The following is a 19,537-nucleotide window of genomic DNA, read 5'->3' as shown; positions in this document are numbered from 1 at the left end:
AACCTATAGAACCTTCCCCACAAGAACTGCTTCCCAGTGCCAGTAAGAGAAAGATAGCAAGAGAGTAGCAAAGGCATATTTCGCTTGCGGTCACGGGGAGCAAGGAAAGCAAGAAAGACGCTTGCCTGGCCCTTCCTGTCTGCACATAAGGGACACACTTTTTGCAGGCGTGCTTGTTCCCTGCCTGGGTGCTTAGTTTGCTTCTCAGGAAGGCCCTGACACGGCATACAAGGCAAGAGCAATGGTGCTAAGCAGAACAGTCCACTTCTCTTCCTTCTTGTGAGCCTTTCTTCCTTAAGGCTCCTTGAACTAAGAGAAGTTTTAAAAGCAAGAAAGACAAAAAATGCTATTTGGTGGGGTGTTCTGTGAGCTCAGTTACAAGCTTCCAAAAAAACCTGTTGCTTACTAGCCAGGCCGGGCCTCTTCACAGCCTAGCCATTTGAGCCTGCCAATAGCAAAGAGAAGTGGCCCTCCACCATGTCCTGACTGCCCCCCCCCCGGCACGCTGGGACAGTTTTGCAGGAGTGGGTTAATATATGGGCTGGAGATTTTGAAAGCTAGACTGAAGAAACCTCTCTCTGTGGACAGTTTTGGCTTAATGAATCCAGTCTCTGTGTCAGCTTCTGCTGACCTTTGAAAATCCTTTCCAAGTCCTGTGATTCTATGGCAGCAAATGTTCAAGCACAGAACATTTGTGAGACGCAGCTCAAATCTCTGGCAATTGGCTTGGTGCAGAATGTTTTAGCTTGTGTAATGCAGCTACACAAAGGGACCTCAATTCACTGCTTGAGGCATAAGACAAGTGGGTCTTTATAAGTCCCAGAGTGGGATACACAGAGCATTCTTGTTTCTTCAGCAGCACACAGGAACCCTCCATTGCAAAACTAGCTGCCCTCACAATGCCAGCTACCGAGTTTCCACTGCTGGATGTTTTTGATGTTTACATTTAATTTGAAAAGCCAGGGGGAACGACATACTGCTTGAAGAAGGCTACCTGCTTTTCAAAATGAGATTAGCTGCTCGTGGGCCAGATTGCTTACCTGACACACAACTTAAAAGTAGAGGAAGACACATTTTCACAGTGCTCTTTTGTGCAAACAAGGACATAGCCTCAGATGGACAAATGCAATATGTAAACTGGCCAGTTGTGAATATCTTCCACAGCATCTCCTGGGATTGCAGCAGTATTTTGCTCTGTATTTTATACTTTTATAGTACAGTGGAACCTCGGTTTTTGAACATAATCTGTTCTCGAAGACCGTTTGACTTCCAAAACGTTGGAAATCAGGAGCAAGGGGCAGTCGGCAAGGTAATATTTCTGGGTTAGCCGAGTCTGTAACCTGAAGCGTCTGTAACCTGAAGCGTCTGTAACCCAAGGTACCACTGTATGTTCCACTGGCATTGAACAGAAGGAGCTGAAGACTCAAGGGAGCTGCTGATTCAACAACCAGGGTGCTCAATTCCCTTTCACGGCCATTCGCATCTCCACTGCCATAACTCCTTCTGCTGGAGACCCAAGCATCAGTGGCAGGGGCGCCATCTATGTGGGGCCGTGGGGCGTGCTGACGTCATGCATGCATGTTGTGGGGAGTGCATGCATGTGTGTGGTGACATTGCATGGCCCCAGACCCCTCAATCATGGGAGGCAAGCCTGATCAGTAGTGTCCTGGCCCTCAATCTCACCAATCCTTCATTATCTGTCTCACAAACAGGTAAGAACACAACATAAGAACAGAAGCATCCAGTAAATGCAGAATTTAAACTTGCAGACAAACATGATGAATAAATTAGCAGCAAAGCACACAAAATGTACCTTATGATAGCACAAAATGCAGGTGCAGAAAAAGCAGTTATTCTCACAGCGACATAGTGGGGGGAAATAGCACAAAATAGACAGAAAAGTGCCTTCCCTAAGACCACCAAGGGAGTTCAAGGATGAAATGTGAACTAAAAGTTTCCTGGCTCAAAGAAGACACTAGCTCAGTGCAGACTACAGCCCTTCTCAGACATTCATTTAGATATAATGTATGGATATGGGAGTGGGGTGGGCAGGATCTGCCCCAGATCTACACCCATGTATTATAATGTGCTCAGAGCGCTGCAGCATTTATGCTTACTGTCCAGCTGCCTTGGTCTAACTGAGGGGAAAGGCAGGGTATATTTTTAACAAACAGATGAGAAAACAGGAACATACTCATGGAGTAAACATTAAAAACTAACTTTCTTTAAGGTCCTATCAGTGGCTTCTGTTTTATAGTTTCCAAAGAGGAATCTCAAACCAGTTTAATCAAAAACTTGGATGAACCTAACAAGCCAAAGAATTCAGGGGCATCTATCTGACAGATCTTCATAGAAATAGTCTGGTTGCAGATCATTTGTTTTTTCCAAGTCATTTTCACTGACAGTGACAACATATTTTGGTATGCAGAAACAGAAAGCACCCGGCTTGACTGAACATGCACAGATCATAGTCCTCTCTGACAAACATGTTTTTGTCAAGGAGAAAAGGGAAAAATACCACCAGAAACAGTTCATTTACGAACATGCCCAATAATAGAAGCTCCCTCTGAGAAGTTCTGTCCAGCTCTGGGACAATTCACCATCAAGGGACACACCAGAAATAGCACAAAGTATGGCAACTTATGCTCAATGGTCCCATTTTGCTAAGAGGATATCCAGGCTTCTGTTACCTGCCCCTAGTAGGTATCACCGTCTCTATTGTGATGTTTCTGTATGTATATTATTAAGGTTAGATGTGGCCCCTTCTCTTTGCCTAGGTGGGAATATGGATGGCTCTGTGGTCTTAATCTATTTCATCCTGTTTTTATATACCCCCCTCGCTTCCCACTCCTGTGTGACTGCATTTATGTGGACAGCCACAAAATAAATAAATACATAGATTGTCCTCCCTCCCCTCGCTGGGGCTGCTGCCCAAACCAGGGAAAGGCTGCAGCGCAGAAGCACCAGGATGTGGTGGGCGGCAGCATCAAGGGGGTGGGTGGGAGGACAGTGGCTGCTCTCGGTTGCCCTCTTGCCCAGCTTGCAGCAGGAGATGGCTTGGCAGCCTGGCGTGGAGCCTGCAGGCAACCCCAGCACCCCAACCCCCACTTGCGAATGAGGTGCCAGTGCGTGGAGAGGCAGTGGGGAGGGCCAGGGGGAGGGAAGGTCAACCTGCCCGGCTTAGCCTCAACCCCTTATTGCTCACCTGGTGCACCTTACTCCACTCCCGCCCCCACCATGCGCTGGGGGGGGAGTTGCCAACTTCCAAGCGTCTCTACCCCAGAGACACTTGTCTCTCTTTCTTCTTTCCCCTTTAAGATGGGGTGCTCCCCACTTTACACAGTTTCACTTACATGCACAAGCTCCTGGAATGTAATCCCTGTGTAAACGGGTGAGGTGGGGGGAATCCCTGTAATAATAGTCAAGGTGAGTATGGATGCGTGTGCAAGTTCACACTCGGACACCCCACACTCCAAAAGCCTTCTGTATTGAATAGATTATATAACTCTGAAGGCAGTGCTTTATTAAGGTATCATTTATGCAATGAAATGTTTCAGTAATTAGCATAGTAACACTGCTCAAGCAGCCAAAATGACTGAATTTGCAGACTGTCCACAGAAATGTTAGCAGCAGGAAAAATATTCTATAATTTTTTTGTTCTCACGAAGCGCCAAACTTCATCAATCATGCAGGAGAAAATAGACTTAAAATGTCACCTATGAGCAGAGTCCACATTCAGCAATATGTGTACCTGGATTCTCTGTAAATCATTAACTGTTTTAGCTGACAAAACATGCAAAGCTATATATAGCATCTGATCCAACTCAGGCCTCTTGCACACTTCAGCAATTTTATTGTTGTTAAAGCTGCAATGGGTCTGGGTCTCTAGGGTGATCAAATGCAAAGAAGAACGAAGTCCCTGTATTTTCAACAGCTATACAGAAAAGGGAATTTTGGCAAGTGCACCTTGCCATGTGAGAGTCTGAAGAGACATGTCTGCTGAAATTCCGTCTTTTATATGACCATTAAGTGCACAAGATACCTACTTTTTTATCTATTTATACTCCCTGTTTTGCTTCCCGTTATTAATGTTAAGCAAACAGTTGAAGAAGCTGCAGCTATTTTGCACAAGGAAAGTCTAGTCTGTACTGTGGAACAATTCTAACAGTTCTAAGAGCACAGCTCTGAGAGGCCAGAGCTCTGAGGACAATGGCAATGGCACCCACCTGAGAGGCGCCAGAACTGAGTTCCGGCTGAAAAAAACCCCTGGTTATAAGATATAGAAGCAAAATACAAAAGACGCTGTCTCACCATAGGGAGTCTCTGGTGATACTGGAAATGCTGGAGTAGTCTGGAGCGTTTCATTCCCATTTTTTGTTGGTGAGAAAATGCTGCTGTCTGCTTCATCCAGGTCTTCCTGATAGTGTTCAACGCTCCTCTAGAATATAAAATAGAAACATGGAGGAAGCCCATTTTTCCAGGCATGATCAAGTCAGCCTACATAAACCTTTTGCCCCACTTTTAAAACAGAAAGATCTCAGCGCTCCTAAAGCCGCAGACAAGTGGACACATGCAGCCCAGTCGCAGTTAATCTGGGGAAATGACCACTGACCCCATTGCCAGATTGACATCTTCTGGGTCCAAAGTGGTAACTACAACAACAGCACAGGGCTGGTTCCAAATCTTTGTAGGCATGCAGACAATCCCAAAAACAGTGATAAATTAGGCATTCTTACTCAAGTAATACTTTCTTACCTGGGGTGTATGGGGTGTCAGGGGAGGGGAAGTACCTCTGGTGGGGGACACGCAGCGCTCCTTCTTGGGCAGTTTGCTCATCTTTGGTCCCCCCCCCCTGCACTCAGCTCTCACCTGTGGCTCCTAGAAGCTGTCAGCAGGCGACAGCGGACACGCCCTGGGGGGCAATGGCTTCAAATGCCTGGCTAAACAGGTGAGGTTGACTGATGGGTCTTAAACCCTTGGTGAGTGAGGGACATCCCTGCATGCAAAGACAGGCTCTGGCGGATTGAGTGGACAAGACCAACACTGGGTCCAATGGTCGGTAAAGCGCTTCCTGCACCTGCTGCTGAGGGAAATGAGGGGCAGGTGGGGCGTGTCATCTTGGAAAGGGAGCCTGTCTGGGACAATGCTGATCCTAAACCTTCATGCCTTGCAGCCATACTCATTCTTGAGGAAAGCTTCAGGAGTAAACCCTGAGGAACAGTCCAAACCCACTGCCTTGCGGAACGTCTTTGGGAGAAGAAAAGGTGAAGGAGTAAACTCTACACAAATTCAGAATGAAGTCCCTAAGGCAATGGAAACAAACTCCTTTGTGCCTAGCAAGCTGGTACATCAGGACCATGTGTCCTGGCTTGTCCACCAGCCTATTACAGGTCAATGACTCATGGAAGATGGCCATCATTGACCGTGAGCTGAAAAGGCTCAACACTGACCTTGCCGCTCTACAGGACACCAGACTCACTTCAAATGGCAGCCTCTGAGAGTAAAACTACACCTTTTTCTGGCAAGGAGGGCAAGTTCACGGCATAGCTTTCACAGTGAGGACCTGTCTGTGATAGAACCACCAGCCGGAGGGCTCAGAATGCTTGCTTTCCCTCCGCCTCTCAACAACCTCCGGTCTGGTTAGCATCTTGAGTGTCTAGGCTCCCACTTTGTGCTCTGACCATACAGACCAAGGACCAGTTCTAAGAGGAGCCAGACCAGGTTGTCAGGAGGGTCCCAGCCTGAGAACACCTATTCCTGCTGAGAGAATTCAGTGCTAGAGTTGGGAACGATCATCACACATTGGACAACTGCATAGGCCACTTTGGTATTATTGGCAGCATGAAGGAATATGGGCTTGAACTGTGCACAGCCTCTGCACCACAAGCACCAAGGCAAAACATTGAGTGTCCTGGAAACAGCCACTATCAGGCCACAGGAACCAGCTGGACTTGATGGACACCAGGCAATCAGCATTGAACTGTGTTCATGCCACACGGAGCTACCACAGTGCTGACTGTGACACAGATAGTCACTCCCTGGTGGCAAGAAAGATCCATCTCCACCCAAAGACAGCCCAAAGCCCAAAGTAGAAAGTGCAGCCTTGAATCAACACTGCCAGTCATGCCTGAACTTTTTGAGTGCTTCCCTGATTTTGTTGAACAAGCTCTACTGACCTGCACCAGACACAGTGTTGAAGCAAGGTGAGACCGCATCCAAGAGGCAACCTATAACACAGCTATGTCCTCCTTGGGCAACAGAAACAATCCGACTCCCGGCTGGTTAGAGGCTGGCATTAAAGGACATGGAATCTGTTATTGCTGTGAGGCTCTCAAGTGTGTTCCCTGTGAAAATACGCTTGCTACACTGAGAAAGGCAAGGAGTGATGCCCAGCGGATTGCCAGACGATGTGCCAATGACTCCTAAAGCTGTGCCAGAGCATCCAACTTGCTGCTGACACCAGCAACATTCGCCAAGGATGTGCTCTACGGGGAGCTGGCCTCATGCATCAGACCCACTGGCAGACCAACTGCGTTACACAAAGGTATCTGCAAACAGGACATGAAAGCTGGTACATCAACCCCGCCATGTGGGACTCCCTTGTAGACAACAGCAGCACCTGGAGACAACCAGTCAGGTCACATATCGACAGCAGTGACCAGAGGAGGAATGACTGCTGAGAGGAGTGCAGAAGGAAGAAACACCATGGTACACCTGCAGCAGCACAACCGGATGCCTTCCTCTACCCCAGCTGCAACAAAACATGTCTCTCCCCTATCAGCCTCTACAGCCACAGCAAGTGCTGCAACCTTCCAACAGCTTGACCTCACCCCCAAAGGCGCACTCTTCCATTGTCTCTCAAGACAGATGGATGCCAACCAACTTTCTTACCTCATTTGACTCCCCTCCAGGCCTGTATGAACCTAGTCTTTCCGCAGAAGGCTCCGCCCATTCACACTTTGGATATAATGGCTGTGCTGAGACATTGTTCTCAAACTGTGCCCGGCTTAACTTCTTGTTTAGTCCACTCAATACGTCATCTGCTTGAGAGCCTGGAGATACAAACACGCAGAGAAGCTCGATCTGGTTACACGTTAAACATTCAGACAAATACTTTGAGGCAAAATCTATTGGGCAATATAAAAAGTGACCACCAGGTAAAGTGAGTTTGCAGTAAAGGAATGTAATTCATTGCCAAGGATAAAATCAAGTAGATTTACTTAAAATGGCATCACTGACTGCAGTGTTGTCAGCAAACCTAGCCAAAGTAAATTCTAACATTTTGCATTCCAAGTGAGCCCTGGTCAATACTCGCCATATGTCATCCCTGTACTGCTATTTGCTCATAAAAAGGAACTAACACCGGTTGCTGAATATTTATAAGACATTCTTCCTTGTTTATCAGAAATGCTACAGCTGCCAGCACATGTGTGTATTTTTATGTAAGCACAGGGGAGAAAGAAATGGGGAAGACATAGCAAGTTGGAAAATGGAAGCTTCCCTTTTTAAGCACAGCCTAAGGGAAAGTTAGGCTAAAAGCCCCTTTTCCATCCTAAAATATTTTATTTCCAGGGAACAGGCAAAAAGTGGTCTGCTTCTAGTACACTGTTTATGATTCAATTTATTATTATTTTAAATATATTTTTATTAGATTTCTTGGTTTACAAAAGTTATGTGCAATGTCTCTTTTTTTCAAGTTACATTTTCTACAGGTCAGTTTCATTTGTTGAGACATTAGTGTTACATTAGGAAGAAGAGGGGGGAAGAGGGGGAGGGGAGGGGTGGCAATGCTTCTATTCTATTTATTGTATTTGTGGGGTTTTGTGTCAGTGTTGCTTGTGCGAGTTCTCTTTACTATTCGCTTGTATTCCTTTGGTGGTGAGAGAGGTTGGGGTTGGCCTAGGGTGTGGTTGCTTGTTTGTGATTGGCTGTGGTGAACTTTGTTTTCATGTGTGAGTGAGGGGTGTGTGTGTTTTTGGATCAGGTTAGACAGATTGATTCGAATGCTGTTGGCGGGTTCCTGTTGTTGTCTTGCTGGGTTGTGTATGTGATGAAGGCGTCTTCTTCTATTTGTCCCTGTGTCAGTTTCAGTTTGTTGGTTAATTAGGGCTGTTTCCCCTACTATTTGGTACCATTGGTCCATGCTTACTCCTGACGGGTCTCTCCAGTGTCTGGCTATGATGCTTCTGGCTGCTGAGAGTAGGTGGGTTATGAGCTCTTTGTGGTCTAAATGGGCATTATTATCTTGGAAGATGTTTAGTAGGGCCAGTTCTGGGGTGATTTCTAATACTTGCTTAGTTATTTTGCATATTTCTTGTATGACTGATGTCCAGAAGAGCTGGATATTCATAATTCAAGTTATGAAATATCACCACAGAAATGGATGATCCAATTTTAGAAATAGCAGGTCTTGTGGTAATTCTACAATAACTGGCTGAATTTAGATGAAACCTGTTAAGTACTGTCACAGTAAACATTTGCCGCTTTCCTGGCTGGAGGGGAGAACTGGGGTGAAAGGGAAGGGAAACACCTGAGAGACATTAGCCTGAACCCTGAGATTGTGTTTACTTTCGTTCCCGCTAGGTATTCAGCTGAGAGTGGCCTGGCCAGTATAAAAGAACTAAAAAGTGGAAAGGCACCGGGACCGGATGGATTCACAGCAAAATATTATAAAGAAATGAAATACGCCCTACTTGTACCATTGAAAGAAGTGATGAACAATATATTAAGAAAAGGAGAATTACCAGAAACATGGAAAGAAGCATATATTACATTAATACCGAAACAAGATTCGGATTTAACACAAGTAAAGAACTATAGGCCAATTTCGCTGTTAAATAATGATTACAAACTATTTGCAAGCATACTGGCAAATAGATTGAAACAGATATTGAATGAGATAATTCATAAGGACCAAGCAGGCTTTTTACCTGGCAGACAGATGAAAGACAACATAAGAAATATAGTTAATACAATTGAATATCTGACTGCCAGAAATGAAAAGCAAGTGGTGTTAATTTTTGTGGATGTGGAAAAGGCCTTCGATAATATATCTTGGGAATTCATGTTAAAGAATTTGGAATTAATGGACACTGGACAATTCTTCTTAAAAGGATTAAAAGCTATATATTCAGAACAGAGAGCAAAATTGATTGTAAATAATATAGTAACAGAAAGTATAGATATTATGAAAGGTACAAGACAAGGATGTCCATTATCACCATTATTATTCATATCGGTACTGGAAGTCTTTCTACAGACAATAAGGAGAAATGAAACAATAAAAGGAATTTCAGTTGGTCGGAATGAGTATAAAGTGAAAGCCTTTGCCGATGACTTGGTACTAACAATAAAAGATCCAGTTACAAGTGTTAAAGGAGTATTAGAGGAGATAGAACAGTTTGGGCAAGTGGCAGGTTTTAAACTGAACAAAAAGAAAACCAAAATGATAGTTAAAAATATGAAACAGGACTTGGTGGAAGTACTGCAACAACAAATTGGCATAGAAGCAGTAAAAAAAGTTAAATATTTAGGAATTTGGTTAACACCTAAAAATATTGATCTTTTTCAAAATAATTATACACTGGTGTGGAATGGAATTAAAAGAGACTTGGAAATATGGGGAAGGGTGAAATTGTCATTTTGGGGAAGGATTTCTGCTATCAAAATGAATGTGCTACCAAAGATTTTTGTTTCAGTCAATTCTAATAATCAAGGGGGCAACAATTTTTAAAGAGTGGCAAAAAGCAATTTCAAGATATATCTGGCAGGGAAAGAAGCCGAGAATACAATATAAGTTGTTAACAGATGTTAAAGAAAGAGGAGGCTTTGCCCTGCCAGATTTGAAATTGTATTATGAAGCATCTTGTCTCTGTTAGTTAAAGGAATGGATGTTATTAGAAAATACAGAATTGTTAGGTCTGGAAGGTTATGATAATAGATTTGGTTGGCACGCATATTTATGGTATAACAAAACAAAAGTCCATAAAGGATTTGGAAACCACATATTTCGAAGATCTCTAATAGAAATATGGGATAGGTATCAAAACCTACTGGAACGTAAAACGCTGCATTGGTTATCTCCATTAGAAGCAATGAGTGTGAAAAGGATCAATATGGGTGGGAATTGGATAACATGGGGAATTAATACAAAAAGAAGGGAGGGAGTGGAAGATGAAGCCATATGAAGAAGTTAAAGAATATGTGAATGATTGGCTCCACTACCGCCAGGTCAATGAAATGTTTAAACAGGATTTTAAAGAAAAAGGATTTGATGATAATAAATCAAAGTTTGAAGTAGAGATATTAAGTAATAAATATAAAATTTTGTCCAAAATGTATAAATTGCTGCTTGAATGGCATTTGAAGGATGAGGAGGTAAAGTCGGTAATGATTCATTGGGCCAAAGATATTGGGTATAATATACAGTTGAATGATTGGGAAAAACTATGGAATGAAGGTTTAAAATTTACTGCATGCAATGCCTTAAAGGAAAATGTGATGAAAATGATGGATGGATGGTATATTACACCCGTTAAATTAGCTAAAATGTATAAAGTAAGCAATAAATATTGGAAATGCAAAGAAAAAGAGGGAACATTTTATCATATGTGGTGGGAATGTAAAAAGGTGAAAAACTTCTCGGAGATTATATATAATGAGATGAAAAAAATGTTGAAATATACATTTATGAAGAAACCAGAAGTATTTTTACTTGGCATTGTAGGAGATGATATAAACAGAAAGGATTGTAAATTGTTTTTATATGCAATGACAGCAGCAAGAATATTATTGGCACAAAAATGGAAGCAAGAAGAATTACCGACAAAAGAAGAATGGAGGATGAAATTGATGGACTATGCAGAACTGGATACACTAACTGGAAGAATTCGAAACCTGCAGGACCAGAGATTCACAGAAGACTGGTGTAAATTTACGGACTATTTGAAAAGTATTTGTGATGACCAGATTACGTTTGTAGGTTTGCAAGAAGTTTTGTGAGGTAAATTATTTGAATTATTGCAAATAATTATTGCAAAAATGGTTAAAGAGGTGGATTGTGAGTTAAGATAATTAAAGGCAATGGGAATTTAAGAAATGCAGAAGAAATGATAAAAATGGTGGATCATCAGAGGTGCTGATGGAAGTCCAAAAAGATTGTATAAGATGTGAAGTTCTGTGGAATGCATAATAATTGGTATGTTGAAATTAATAAAAATTATATATATATAGAAAAAGAGAGAGTGGCCTGGCCAGAGGCATTAGCCAAAGGCCTCTCAACCCCTGGATCAGCTGTGAACGAAGCCATTTCTGTTGGCCTTAAACTGGGAAGAGCAGCTTCCTCCTCTACAAACGGGGCAGAGAACACAGCGGCTATTTTCTGAGATCTGCTTTTCATCAGCAAGCATTTCCTAGAGATGCTTCAGTGGTCTCTGAAAATACAGTACATTTGCATCTTATGTGGGGGTGATGTTTGGGGGATGGTGCATATATGCAAAAATGAGTATACATGAGTATGCGTCCCCTTGGAACTGCCCCTGTGTCAGCATCCTTACCTTTGCGGAGCTGGAGGAAAGCTTTCAAGCTCGCCACCTTGCTTACCGGGCAAATCCTGCTCAGAACACAGGGTCAGCGATGCTCTCGCAAGACCTTACAGGTCTTCCTTGTTGAGCCCGATTTTGATGTCACAGCCACGGTTAAAGGGGGGGGACATTCACCAATGCTTCCAAAAGCCTTTCAGAGCCTCCCTCTTTAAGACTGCAGTGAGATCTAGCTTAAAAGGGATGGGGAACACGAACACACACACACGAAACACTACACTCAGATTCAAAGCACTCCCAATGTTTGGTGCTTTCCACATGTCTCATTATTTATGGTATTTTAAGATTTTGCTGGAAGCCGCCCAGAGTGGCTGGAGAAACCCAGCCTGATGGGCGGGGTATAAATAATAAGTTATGATGATGATGAATTTTTACAACTTTTTTCTTTTTTACATATTGCTTGTATTTTGAGAACTCTGCTCATAATAAAAAGGACAGAGTTATACAGGGAGTCTTTCATAATTCTTGTCTCATGAGTTTCTCCTAAGGGGGAAAAAGTAAATGAATAATGACCTTTTTTTTTTCATAAATGGCAAATTGCAAGTAAAGTACCTGCACTATAGACAAAATGAAAAGGTAAATCTATTTCTCCTGGGTCTGTGTATGCTGCTAAGGAGACAGAATGCTGGGCAAGAGAGAATATTACCAAATAATTAAGATTTATTTTAAGCAGCCCTAAACCTTGCTTCTGACCATCTTCCCATTGTGGAGGCACAAACACACGCAGTCCCCTCGACAATGTGGGGCTAGTTGTACAATCACACAAATAGGATATGCTCATTCCAGCTGGGGAGGAGGACTGAGCAACTAACTCTGTGAACAGCTCTTTCTTATTAACTTGGAGGTGCCACTGTAACTGGCTCCAAAATAAACGCTGCTCACAATTCCAAAAATGTTCACAACTCTAGACTGTCTTTATACTGTACACCTTTAGGTGCCAGGAAAAAATGTCTCTCTTCAACCAGGCCTTTGGCTTGATTAACATCTTATACCCTTTTTTTAATGTGTTTGTGGGAGGAGTGAGGGAGGGAGTTTACTGGTTTGTGCTTTTTCCTTCTTGTTTTTCTTATACATTTTGTGAGAGCTAAAGATGAAGGGCGGTACACAAATTTAACAAATAAAATAACAATAAATAAATATTTGAATATACTCTCCCCTTACTCATCTGTCTCCCCAACCTGAACCTCACAGAACTAAAGCAACTGAAAAGAATAAGAACTACATGATGCATCGCCTGCCATTCTCACCTCCCGACATCTTCTCCCAGGGAGGATGTGGTGGGAGAGGAAGTGACATGAGAGACCCAAATTGTAACAGGGAAGATCTGATTGGCCACTTTGAATCTTGGGATTTCATGGTCTATGCGTGCCTCTTTGGGTTTAATATAATGATTGAAATATAAAGATAGAAATTATTTTGATATAAGGTGTAGAAAAAAAACATATAAATGAAAAGAGATAAATGACTTCAGTTCCATCCCAATGTTCCAGAGATCTGTAATAGGGAGATACTGAGATACTCCATTTCTCAGTGACAAACTTTTAACATATTCACACTATGCAATGGCAAATGGAAGCTTTTAACCACTGAAGAAAAACACATTTCATTGATGCATCATGAAGAATAACTCACCCTGCTGAGGCAGGTTTCTCTCCAGGATCTCTGCCTTCCCATGGGATCTGGGGCTCATCCCAAACCCTCCCATGTCCATTTTAGGGCTTGCAAGGCCATTCAGCTGACCTGTGTCTCTGCTGATTGTCTTGATACATGTGGGAATAGGCTCAAATGTTGGGTCCAGTTCTAATATTAATCTATTAAGCTGCTCAATGGACTGATCAATATCCAGGGTGGGGGAGGATGGCAAGCCTGCTGAATCGTTTCCCATGTTCAATCCCAGTTCAAGGTTGTGTTGTAATTTTAAAACCTCAGGGCCAGGGATTTGTGCTATCTTGCTGGACGGTGCCATACTCCCAAGGCTCCTCTGCACAGCATCTCTGCTGCTGGATCCCCGCGCAGGGGTATCTGGACCTCTGGCTTGGCTGCGCAGGTTGCCGGAGTTCTCAGCCACGCCACGAATACCAAGCCGTACTTCATTCTCTGGGCTGTAAGCGTACTGGTGAGCGACGACCATTTGCTGTTCCCGCACCCATGTCTGGGTTGGGTAGCCACTGAGGCTGTAGGCCTCTGGCTCGGTGGAAACGGCAGTATTTCTCGGCAGCTGCCGAGACTGCTTTGGGTTGGTGCCTCCGAAGTGCCTCTCATATCTGGCGTCTCCACCAATGTCCAAATCTGGGACCAGAGTGTTGCTGTACTCCTCCTCCAAAGTATTACTTCCAAAGCCATCTGACAGAAGAGAATTCTGGCTGCTTTTGTGGCAGCGGAAGTTTCCAAGGTGGTTGGAATGCTGCCCTTCGGAGGAGGACAAAGTCCCAAGGCTGCCCACACTGTGGAGGTCGTGGCTGGACACCTCGTCATCCAGAATGTCTGTTTCCCTGTCCTTGTGCTCGGCACCTCCATTCACATGAACCTGGGCGGGTACTATGTGGCGAGTCCCACTGAACGTGCTTTGGGCATCGGTCATATCCTTAGGAGGACTGGCTGAGTTCTGCAGACCAAGGCCGCTCAGCAATTGCTCCAGCCCCTCTTTCTCCAGGGGGCTCAGGACACTCTGGGCTTCTGGCAGGGGATGCTCTTCAGTCTTGTCCGTCCTCAGAGAGGCTGTAGAGTGTCCCGAGTCACTGCCCACGGACAAGGCATTGTCCCTGGGGTCAGGTCTGGTGACTGCAGCAGCCGGGGCCCTGCAGGGAAGGGGGTTCTCACAGAAGCTTTTCTTCCTCGCTTTAGCATACAAGTTGCCCCCCGTGGGACCCTGGGTGTGCAGCACTGCAAAGAAATACAGCAAGCATTATATAAGACAAAACAGAGTAGAGTGGGGGAACGGGGACAAGAAGAAACTATTTAATATTGTTTATTATTATTTATTAAATTTGTTGGTTGCTTTATCTTGCCCAGGGCAGCCCAAAGCAACCCACAACCAAACAGACAGAAAGACAACCCTCACAGCCCCATGTTAAGGAAAAGGAGGCTGTGAGGAGGTGGGGCTTTCAGTCTTGGCAAGTGATCCATGGGGCCAGACCTACCTGGGATGAGATGCTGTGCTCATTAGGCCTGACACTCAACCAAGTCTGAGAAGATTGTATTTTTGCTAATAATGAGTTGACTTCAACTCTGAAGAGTGTGATTACTGACTTGTGACACGAGGCCACCTGAGCCTCAAGCTGCAGCAAAGGATCCAGAAGGACCCGCTGGCTGCGTACCCACTCTTTCAGAGGAGGCATCTTCACAGCCATCTGGTCTAGGAAACCGCCCCCGCCGCCAACAGCACCTCTGTCTTATCTGGCCTGAGCTTCAGTTTATTGGCTTTCATCCTGTCTAATATTGAGGCAACACACACACACATTATAGATTTTTTTGGGGGGGAAACCCCTCCTAAACCCTAGATATTAGTAAATGGTGAGATTTTGACTATTTGGAATGCGAAGGGAGAAATGCAAGCTGTCAAGGAATTCCTGGGTTATCCTGGGCAAAATGACATGGCCAAGCTAGGGCCATTAAGAAACAAAAGAGGGCCATTGAGAGCCCTTGGCAATGCAAGAGAGCTGTCCTCCCCCCTTGCCCCGAGGTGTGAGCAGAGACTGGGGGGTTGGAAGGATGCCAGGGAAACTGGGTGGGAGGTGACGGGGGGGGGAGTCTTGAGGAAGGGTTGCTGGGAAGAAGAGGAAGGAAGGAAGACTGGGATCCATCTTGGGTAGGCGGGCTGAAAGCTGGCTCTCTTGAAATGACTATGCTGTAAGATCTGGTTGCCCTCTATGCAGACTGAAAGTATAAACAGGTGAATAAACCATTTTTCTTAAAGTTACGATGATCTCCTCCATGTCTCAATTCTCTAAAGGAACACAGACCCTGGGTGAGTGCCTGGAACCCCCTGGGATTTTGCAGGGAGGGGAGGTGGCACACAACTTTTGTAGCAATATATATATATATATATAATAATAATAAAAATAGCAGCAGACATTGCTATCATTAACTGTGCCAGAATGGATGATGAAATCACAATCATTTTACTCGCCTTATACAATTAATTCTGTAACAAGACTCACAAAAACAGAGCATTGCATGGAAGGGGTGAAAAGCACATTTCCCTACTTTGTTTCTGGAAACTGAATTATTCTGGTGCAATAGCAAAGTTGCATTTTTATATTGGCTCCACAAGCTACAGTGCTGGCTATTTATGTATTTATTTATTTGTAAATGTACAGCCCTGAGGTGACTAGACTTCTGTATCAGTTCTATGAGCAGCCCAAGTATGGGAATGATTTTTCTACATTGTCCAACTTCTGTTTTAGAAAACAAGCGAATGAAAAACACTTGTGGAGGGGAAGAGGTTATTCAATATTTAAGAAGGTGATACTTTACTTCCTCATTAACAATAGATACAACATCATGCAATTTAAGGGTATTTCACTCAGAAGGGACACGGGTGGTGCTGTGGGTTAAACCACAGAGTCTAGGACTTGCCGATCAGGTCGGCGGTTCGAATCCCCACGACGGGATGAGCTCCCGTTGCTCGGTCCCTGCTCCTGCCAACCTAGCAGTTCGAAAGCACGTCAAAGTGCAAGTAGATAAATAGGTAGCGCTCTGGCGGGAAGGTAAACGGCGTTTCCGTGTGCTGCTCTGGTTTGCCAGAAGCGGCTTAGTCATGCTGGCCACATGACCTGGAAGCTGTATGCCTGCTCCCTCGGCCAGCAAAGCGAAATGAGTGCCGCAACCCCAGAGTCGGCCATGACTGGACCTAATGGTCAGGGGTCCCTTTACCTTTATTTCACTCAGAACATCATTTTAGTGGCCCACCATACGGTAATTTAAAAAGCAATTATAAACCACGGTTTTAAAGAGGAGAGAGTAAGAATAAAATTCTGGCTATCCCCCACTCCCAAAACAATTACTTCAGTGTGTACCCCTGATAATCCACTATCTCATTCCACACGCAGCAGGAGGCTCTTCATCTCAGGGTCGTGGGTTTGAGCCCCATGCTGGACAAAAGATTCCTGCATTTGCAGGGGGTTGGAATAGATGGCCCTCATGACCCTTCCAACTCTATAATTCTATTTCACTTGGTTCAAAAACTATAGTAAATAGCCCAGCTGAAGTTAATCACATCCTTACTCCAGAGGAGGCAGACAGCAGCCAAAGGCAAATGGATGGGACAGAAAGGGGGGTGAGTCTGTTTCCCAGCTTCCTAGAAATACCAAGTGCTGCTGCAGGTCTTCTGGCACTCTTTGCCCCTAATGGGCATAAGCTCCACAAATGCTCATCCAATTTGCAGATGACACCAAACTGGGAAGGGTAACTAATGCCGCAGCAGACAGAATTGGGATTGAAGATGACCTTAACAGATTGAAGAACTGGGCCAAAACTAACAAAAAGAATTTCAATAGGGACAAATGTAAGGTTCTGCACTTTGGCAGGAGCTTAACATGAGGCATCAGTGTGAGGCAGCAGCAAAAAAGCTAATGCTGTTATTCTAGGCTGCATCCACAAAAGTCTTGTGTCCAGATCAAGGGAAGTCATAGTTCCACTCTATTCCAGATCACACCTGGAATACGTTGTCCAATTCTGGATGTCACAATTTAAGAAGGATGTTGACAGGCTGGAAGGTGTGCAGAGGAGGGCAACCAGAATGATCAAGGGTCTGGAAACCAAGCCTTATGAGGAATGGTAGAAGGAGCTGGGTATGTTTAGCCTGGAAAGGAGGAGACTGAGAGGAGATATGAGAGCCATCTTCAAATATCTCAAGGGCTGTCACATAGAGAATGGAGCAGGCTTTTCTTTTCTTCTGCTCTGGAAGGTAGGACCTGAACCAATGACTTCAAGTTACAGGAAAAGAGATTCTGACTAAACATCTGGAGAACTTTTCTGACGGTAAGAGCTGTTTGGCAGTGGAATGGACACCCTCAGGAGGTGGTGGACTCTCCTTTCTTAGAGGTTTTTAAGCAGAGGCTGGATGGCCTTCTGTCTTGGATGCTTTAATTAAGATACCTGCTTTCTCCAAAGCTCTGCATTACACTCTCTGCACTTGAAGCTCATGCAGAAAATTTTAACGGTCTTTTGAGAGAGCCCTAACTTATTGGAAAAACAAATGAATGACTGCACAGCCATTCTGTCAGCAGCGCACTGGATTCCCAGCAAGAGCTTGCAGGTTTGATATCAACTGATGTGTCTCAAACCTATGATTATACAACTTGATCAAAGAGGGACATCTGCTCTGTGGGTTTGTTTACTATGGTAACTATAGTTACATGTAAATATTGTACAGTTTATATGGAACAATCAAACTTTTTCCATTTAAAGGAAAAACAAAACGTCAACTGCAGAGTAATTATTTTCTTTTGAGCAAACATGGTCCCACATTGACTTAGCACAGCAGTAAGAGAAGGTGGGGTTAACCCCTCACGCTGTTTTCCTGATAAAAATTGCGGCTGCCTCAATCCTGCTATGCAGCCCAGGCCCATGAGGGAAAACGTATGACAAGAGTGCAGGTTTTACTCATGAGGCAGGAGCACCAGTGTCCCAGTCCAACCTCCTACAAGCTGCTCCTTGCAAACCCTTGGAGCTCTGTGAGAGATTCAATCTCTGGCAACTTCAGGTGGAGCTGGAACACCCAGGAAAGCAGCTGCCAGTTGTGGTCATCTTGAGCTGCATGGTCCACTGGTCTGTCCTGGGATAAGGCAGCTTTCTATGCCACCACGTAGGGAAAAGACGACAGAGATCTGAGCATGTGATAGGAATCTGTTAATGAACAATAGTCTCCCAGCTTGTATGGTCCCTACAAGTCCATCCTTCCCCAGGGCCTCTCAGCTGAGTAATGTTTAAACCTATTCATGGACAGAGAGAAGATTGAGTCACCATTGCAAAAGATGGCAACATTCACCTCATGACATGGCCAGAGGCTATGACCACAGCTTCACACATAGTTAGAATTGCCAAAGGACAATAATTTCAGCAGTCACCGCCAGAGTGAATATTCCCTTTGGACCCAACTCAGATTTTCGTCTGCAAGAGCCCACTATGAGACAAGCACTGATGCAAGGAATGAGCAAAACGGCTTCTCTCTGGAAATTTTGGTGGAGTGCAGAATACATTTATTTCACTTTGTCCAAATTCTGAGGTGGTTTATAAAACCTGGAACAGATTCCACAATCCATTGTACCGTGTTCAAGGAGAACTAACAAAGCCACCTAACATCTCTTGGGGTAATGACACCACCCCCTTGCTCCACAGGCATGGCAGGGATCTTGCACATGTGCCTTTCAAACTGTGCTAGATCCACTTTGTACAGTACGCTGCTTTCAGAAACGTCCTGGAAGTTCTAGTTATGGAAATCCTTCCAATATACAACTTGGGTGGAGAGATTCAGTGGGGATGAAGTTGCTGCCCCACCCCTGAGAAACCCTGCAAATCATCCTCAGGCTGAACAAGCCACGGTGATACGGCTTTCCATGAGTGAAACTTAAGAAAGGGACAAGCACTAGGCAGGCAAAGCCCCCAGCCTGTGTGCTTTGCATGTCTGATAAAATAAAATATTTACGGAGAATACGCAGCAGGTAACATTTTCTTCACCTGGCCTTCAAGGAACATTCCTTTCCATATGAGTCACCCAAATTATTTATACCAAATCATAAGGAGCTTACATGGTTCCTCAGTAATCCATGCCCCCTTTTAGCTCCACCATACAAAGAAGGGCCTTGTTCTTCATGGGCCAGTGAAGTCTGCAAAATTTTCCCTTCCAATTTAACGGGCTGCGTTTCTCAACTTAGCTTGACTCGACCTGACTGAAGAATTTTAGAGATGAGGCACACAATATTATTCTAAGTTGT

At 44.3% G+C, this 19,537-nt stretch overlaps 1 protein-coding gene and 1 long non-coding RNA gene across 6 annotated transcripts in view; both read right to left on the bottom strand.

Moving 5' to 3' along the window:
- LOC310748326 overlaps nucleotides 1-19,537 on the bottom strand; it is a 106,164-nt gene that overhangs the window by 70,234 nt on the left and 16,393 nt on the right. The gene's annotated exons all lie outside the window — the stretch shown is intronic.
- TNS3 (tensin 3) overlaps nucleotides 1-19,537 on the bottom strand; it is a 53,954-nt gene that overhangs the window by 26,278 nt on the left and 8,139 nt on the right. For all 5 annotated transcript variants that reach the window (XM_083583796.1, XM_083583795.1, XM_083583797.1 and 2 more), the window contains exons 2-4: nucleotides 13,233-14,483; nucleotides 6,892-7,052; nucleotides 4,312-4,438 (exon numbers count right to left, since the gene is read on the bottom strand). In XM_083583796.1, coding sequence (XP_083439922.1) covers nucleotides 4,312-4,438; nucleotides 6,892-7,052; nucleotides 13,233-14,483 — 1,539 coding nt within the window. The remainder of the gene's footprint in view (nucleotides 1-4,311; nucleotides 4,439-6,891; nucleotides 7,053-13,232; nucleotides 14,484-19,537) is intronic.

The sequence above is a fragment of the Podarcis filfolensis genome, assembly GCF_964270895.1.
Source record: "Podarcis filfolensis genome assembly, chromosome: 13".
Lineage (NCBI taxonomy): Eukaryota > Metazoa > Chordata > Lepidosauria > Squamata > Lacertidae > Podarcis > Podarcis filfolensis.
Note: the sequence above shows the minus strand (reverse complement) of the source record. Positions and strands in the feature narration are given on the sequence as shown.